This window comes from Eurypyga helias, unplaced genomic scaffold (genome assembly GCF_000690775.1).
Source record: "Eurypyga helias isolate BGI_N326 unplaced genomic scaffold, ASM69077v1 scaffold48786, whole genome shotgun sequence".
Lineage (NCBI taxonomy): Eukaryota > Metazoa > Chordata > Aves > Eurypygiformes > Eurypygidae > Eurypyga > Eurypyga helias.
The window spans coordinates 1,048-7,015 of record NW_010259429.1 but is presented as its reverse complement, the minus strand read 5'-3'; the positions used below and the strand labels follow the sequence as shown (position 1 = coordinate 7,015).

The 5,968-nt window shown below is 55.5% G+C and overlaps 1 protein-coding gene across 1 annotated transcript; it reads right to left on the bottom strand.

Moving 5' to 3' along the window:
- Window positions 1–31: 31 nt before the first annotated feature.
- LOC104502578 (hippocampus abundant transcript 1 protein-like) lies at window positions 32–4,999 on the bottom strand. The gene is made up of 8 exons (XM_010154654.1): window positions 4,904–4,999; window positions 3,663–3,725; window positions 2,883–3,010; window positions 2,633–2,747; window positions 1,735–1,953; window positions 979–1,092; window positions 488–559; window positions 32–148 (listed from the first exon to the last, which is right to left on the bottom strand). Exons 1-8 carry the CDS (start codon window positions 4,910–4,912, stop codon window positions 32–34), a joined length of 837 nt encoding a protein of 278 aa, XP_010152956.1. The 5' UTR covers window positions 4,913–4,999.
- Between the last annotated feature and the right edge of the window lie 969 nt (window positions 5,000–5,968).

The window sequence follows — 5,968 nt, the reverse complement described above, 5'->3', positions numbered from 1 at the left end:
TGCCCCGCCAGGAGACGCCGCGGGACAGCTCTTACCAAGGCTGCGATCCAAAGCCATACCAGGCAAGCTGCAGGATCTGGAAGCCCAGTCCCAACAGGATGGTGTTCTTATTTCCTATGGAACGCATGAGGATTCCCAACACCACTGTCTGGAAGGAAAAACGGGAGCTGTGAAAGGGAGCGCAAAGCCACGTGGCAGCACTGGAAGACAAGAGTTTGGGAACTGAGGGAGCTCGTTGTGCTCCCTACATGTAGCACCCAGCACACCCCCCGCCCCCAGCAGCTGGAGCAGAGTCTGGGGGGTCTCGGAGCACCGCGGGGCCGCCCCACGGTCGGCTCTTCCGCAAACACAGCTACAGTCAGACGAGGGGACGGGGGGATGCAGGTACCCGCATGTGGTCCGAGAACATCCGTGTGGCCACGGGGATCACCAGGAATGTCGGACATTCTTATAACCTGCTAGCACCAAGGCAGAAACTGCTTCTCACCTGAGCCAGTATGGAGAGAATTCCAACTACACCGATGAAGGCTGCCACGGTCTCCGAGGAAAAACCGATGACCTGTGAAAACACCAAGGAGACTTTCCAGGCAAAAAGTTTGTACCAGGAGGAGCTGCTCCACCAGCGCCACTAAGTTTTGCTGGCATCACCCATTGGGCACGGAAACGTTGAGCAGCCATCCCTGCTGCCGCAGGAATAACAGGGAACACGTTCCTCTGGCCGAAGGCACAGCTTTAAATCACCAGGGAGCGGCACGGACAGCCAGATTGCCGGCAAGAAGCTAAGCCATGGTCCCCAAATGCCTACAGAGCAGGCACCAGACTCCCACATTTCTCAGGGAAGCAGGAACAAGTCCCTGTTTCTTACACCTTCACTAAGCTACTGGCCAGGATGAGCTTCCTCGGGACACGCAGCTCAGACCACAGGTGTAGGCCGGGGTTTCCCGCGGTCAGAGCCTTCCCCCATCGCAGGACACTGACCTGCCGGAGGTACAGGAAAAAGCTGGAGTACTGGCCGGCTTCCGGAAGGTAGGAGAGAAAGACGGTGATACAGATGAGCAGCACGGTAGAATCCTGACCCACCTTGCGCAGGGACTGTAGGGAAGGAGGGTGGTGAGTTAAAAACCTTTTTAAAAAAGAGTTAATACCATTAAATATCCTGCAGGTAGAGAGGGAGCAAAACCCAGAGCTTAGGGCACCATCTCCTAGCTAAGAAGGGGGTGTCGGGGTGACCCCCCAGGGCAGCGTTTCACAGGATGATGCTGCCACAACCCACCAGCTCCAAGCACACAACGGCGCCAGTGTACGCCTGGAACAAGGAGCTTGAACCGTTCTGCTTCATGGACTCATAGTCAAGTGGTTTTGGCCAGAATTGGTTTTTCTCAGAGCCAAAACACTCCTCCCAGCAAGTGGAGGTGAGGTGAAACCACACAGAGCTCACCTCCACCAGGAAAGGTCCTGAGAGCCAGGACACTACTCCTGGCACAGTACCACCGGGAAGCGACGGGATTTGTGTTCCAATGGCTGGCTCATTTCCACCAGGACATGCCCGTGCTCCGGGGCATCCGGAGCTGCCCTCAGGAGGTTTGTAGCCACATGAAATCAGTGAGACTGGGTCGCTCTAGGCCTTGCAACACCCGTTCTGTGGAGCCCATCTTGCTTTTGAGGGAGGTTAGCGGAATGAAAGCAAAGAGAGGCACTACCAGCATGCGGAAAAGCAGCGGCAAGATCGCTTACAGCAAAGGGGTCCGCTTGTTCCCAAGAGATTGGAGCTCCCCAGGAGACCGGGCGCATCTCCTCCGGCAGAGACTCCGGCACAGCCAGCAGGATGAAGCCAATATCCAGCAGAGCCACCCCTGAGGCCAGCACAACCACCAGCGTGTCGCCGTAGGCTTGGGAGAGGTACGCGCCGATGGCGGGGCTCGTGACCAGGCTGGCAGCAAACGTGGCCGACACCTGGAAGCACAAAACATGGATACCACCTCTTCTTCCTGCCTTCCCTCCTTCCCAGAGTCTGTTCCTCCTCCAGAGCTACCCAAGGGTGCTGGTTTTGCCCAATTCGATGGAGAAAATCCGGCCGAGCAGGGACTCCTGTAGACAGAGGTGATGTCCTCTTGCTGCAACCCAGGCTAAGCTCTAGCACAGGGAAATGAAACCTGTCCTAACCCTTCACACACGACAACGTCGGTGACCCTACAGCAACGGTCTGGTCATGGGCTGCTTGCATGCACACCGGCATCACCGCCTGCCCCCTTCGCTGGTGCGGACAGGCGGGTTTAAAGGCAGAGCTGGTGCAGAGGAGACCCCAGCCCGGCTGGTTTAAAGGCAGAGCTGGTGCAGAGGAGCCCCCAGCCCGGAGGGTTTAAAGGCAGAGCTGGTGCAGAGGAGACCCCAGCCCGGCTGGTTTAAAGGCAGAGCAACACCGCAGCCGGTGTTCACACCACACAGAAACCAGCCCTCTCCCTCGGTGTTCAATCACGCACAGAACAACAGGGAGAACAGTAAAAGGCGGATCTTTCCACTGACACTGCCCTCAGGCTTGTTGATAAATCTCCCACCCTAATTTTATACCTCTCCTACCTACAAAGCCCCGGCTATTTCTTTCGAGAGCCAGGCCAGTCACTCAGCTCCTTACCAAGCCGTACGCCGTGCTGCGCTCATGCTCCTGTGTGATATCGGCAACGTAGGCAAAAATCACAGAAAAGGTGACAGCGAAGACTCCAGACATGGAAATGACAGCAAAATACCACCTGAAACAGGCAGAGTTAGAGAACAATCACACCTCTCCTTTCACGTTCCTTCAGACCATCCTAATCGTGGCACCAGGACCTCTCGCACTCGTTCCGCTCCCCAGAGCCCCTCGGTTGTAACGAGGCTGAACTCACCACGGGCTGATCTTCATGAGGGGAATCGGCGCACACGTGAAGAAGACCGTGAGGAGGAGGAAGGATTTCCTGCCCCAGACATCAGAGAGAGCACCAATCAGTGGGGCACTTAGAAAAGAAAGCAGACCCTAAGACAGACAGGACAGAGAAATCAGTCAAATTCCAATGGTCGACAGCAGGAGCTTCCGACAGCATCACCTCAAGAGAAAAACACGAGGAGACAACCCACTCCTATTGCCCACAGCAGGCAGCGCTGCCAAACAGCACAGTTTGCTCCACTGCTCACGTCCTTTTAGGGGGAAAACCCCAAATCTTCAACCAGCTAGGGGCTGCTAAACACCCCCACTGCCTCCCGCTCCCTGCAACTGCTCAGGCTGGCAGCGGGGAGATGCCCTGCCAGCACCCAGCGGTGTCGGCGCAGCTCCGTCGCGTTAACACCCGCAGTTTGTTGGGAAGCGGTCTCTTTCAGATGGAAAATATGGATACAGGGCTCGCATCACGTGGATTCCAGTATTTTCAATATTGGAATACGGAAGCACCAGCTGCCACAGCCCCAAACCCATGTCGACAAGCTCAGTGAAGTCGACTACACGAGCTCCCCGACGTCTGCCCTGTCGGGTTCTCATTCTGCATCGGGTTTCTAGCAGCACCCCACACTGAAACGTCAGCACTTTGTGTCACGGCCTGGCTGCTGCCGGCACATGCCACAGGCTGTAACGGCCTGCCACCTCGTGCACGGACCGCAGATTCAAACGGAAGCCCGGAAGGAACATTCCTTACCTTGACTCCATGGATCAGGCCGTTCATCAAGAACGTGTGCTGAGGAAAAGTCTGGTGTAACACCTGGGAAAAACAAACCCAAAAAACGCAGCTAGCAACTTCTGCAAAATTTCCATGAGCACTGGACAGCCAGATGCCTGGAAGAGCTCAGAACAGGGAAAACGGGACACACGTAGCGGCCACGCTACGTGAGGAGCTCTGCCTCCCGCTCCAACACAGGCAGCGCTTTCCTTAGGAATTCCCAGGCCTAGAGCTATCCCACCACGCTTGGGCAAGGCTAGGATAACCTGACACATGCCCTTCTCCATCCTTACGTCACCTGATTTCCCGCTGGCTTCACCTCACGTGGCCCCATAACTTCCCCGGCGCTCCCTCCCTGCTTCCGCACGCTCCATCGTCTCACACCACCAAACCAATATTCCCCAATACCTGTCCTCTCGCACAGTCACCCAGACACCCGAGAGCGGGTCAGGAACGTGCAGGACACGTTAGACTTGGTCGGGAGCTGGCTCAGCACCACCAGAAAATGAGTTTACAAGGCTGAGATCCCTCCCCACGCTGCCAAGTCGGAAGTTTACAGCTCCGTAACTAGCCGTTAACATCCAAGGTGAGAGTTTAAGTTTCCCTAATCCCTCTGCACTTAACTTCACTGTGAAGTTGCCTTTGCTGCCTGCGTTAATCGCAACCCGGCCAAGGCCCGAGCGCGTCACCGCCGGGCTCTCCTCGAACGAGCCTGACTCGGTGCAGCAAGTTACTGCCAGGAAACTGTCTCTGGGCCCCAGACAAGGACGGTGGCGGTTCAACAAACGTCTCTCATCCCTGAGTAAGTCAGTGTAGGGCAAAAGGTGAGTCTTCGGAGAGAAAGTCAAAGCTTTGCTCAACTTTCTCTCATTATGCTCTCAAGTGCCCTTTTTTTCCTAACACACAGGGGGAAAAAAAGCAATAAATGACAGTAAACTACCCATAAATTCTACTAATTTCGGGCCAGACCTTTCACTGTGGCTTCCTTGAAACCCTCCAAAAGCTTTCAAAAATCTCACTCCTGCTTTGCTCCACTTTAAGATACGATAATGAATAAAATAATTGCCCAGCTCCATCAAAAACTGCAGTAGCTCCAGCTTTTTCAGGTACAAACCACGGCACTTTGGTGTCTGCGTCCCACAGCCTACGCTACGGGCTATCCCCCCGCCAGCCCACGGGATACTCCAGCCCCCGAGAGCCGCTACTATCCCCTCGCTCACCGTGAGCATCGGCGTGGTCAGCAGCCCCCAGGCGAAGAACTCCAGGAAGATCACCACCACGGCGTGGTACACGCTGGGCTCGCCGATCCCCTGCCGCTGCAAACAGAGCTCCGTGAGCGACGGGACGCGCGACCCCGACGGGTTTGAGACGCGTGGTGGGACGCCGCAACGCCGAGGCTGACTCCAGCCTTTCCCGAGGCGACTCGGTGCTGAGCGCGGGCAAGTTCACGCCGCAGCGCCTCTCCCTGCGTCCGGGCTCGGTCTGCGGGGCTGACTGGTTCCAGTGGTTTTATCCAAACCCAGGATCCCTGACGCCCTCGTGCTTTCTCTATGCATGACCAAACTTACCACCCTCACCTTAAGGACTTGGAAATGAAACCCCTCGATTCGCTGCCTATTTTGACAGCGGTACGTGCCGTGCAACACCCCCAAGAATTCTCTGGGAGTTTGGGAAGGCAGTTTTATCCCTCAGCACCCACTCCAGCATGATGGGAAAGGCACCACCCTTACATCAACTGTTAAAAAAACCCACACCTCAAGGCCTTGCTTATCTTTCCATAAAGATTTCTCCTGGCACTTCCAGGGCACCACTTGTTCCATCCCTTTTCCAAGTGCCCCACCTCAGCTGCCAGCCCAGGGGGTTTTCTCCTGCCACTCAGGACAGACCTGCAAAGTCACGAGCTCACAGGGAAAACCAAATCACGAGGAACAGGAGGAGAACACACAAGTTTCAGCTGAATTACACTAGGGAACCGCGTGCTGTTCCACGGGACCAACCAGCAAACCATGAGCTGAAGAAGCACAGCCCTGACACATGATTAATAAACCCACCTGAAATGTCTGCAATCCCAGCAATTTAGACAGCTTCCAGCTGCTTGTAGAGTACCCAGAAGTTAAAAAAAAAACTCCCATCAGCCGCACAGACTTCACATTCCAAAGGGATATTGGATTTGGTATGGGAAACCTCAAATCCATGTGCACTTCTAGGCCAAGAGAACGGACTTTTGGAGTAAGTTCCTCACAGCTGACTAACCGTGCCCTGAGACACAAACTAACGGGCCCGAG

What these genes read in the sequence shown, in the direction of transcription:
- LOC104502578 (XM_010154654.1), bottom strand. An exon ending in GCCTGATCCATGGAGTCAAG is followed by an intron (nt 3,011 to 3,662) that starts GTAAGGAATGTT and finishes TGTCTGTCTTAG; the next exon opens with GGTCTGCTTTCTTTTCTAAG. An exon ending in TTTTCCTGTACCTCCGGCAG is followed by an intron (nt 560 to 978) that starts GTCAGTGTCCTG and finishes GTGTTTTCACAG; the next exon opens with GTCATCGGTTTTTCCTCGGA.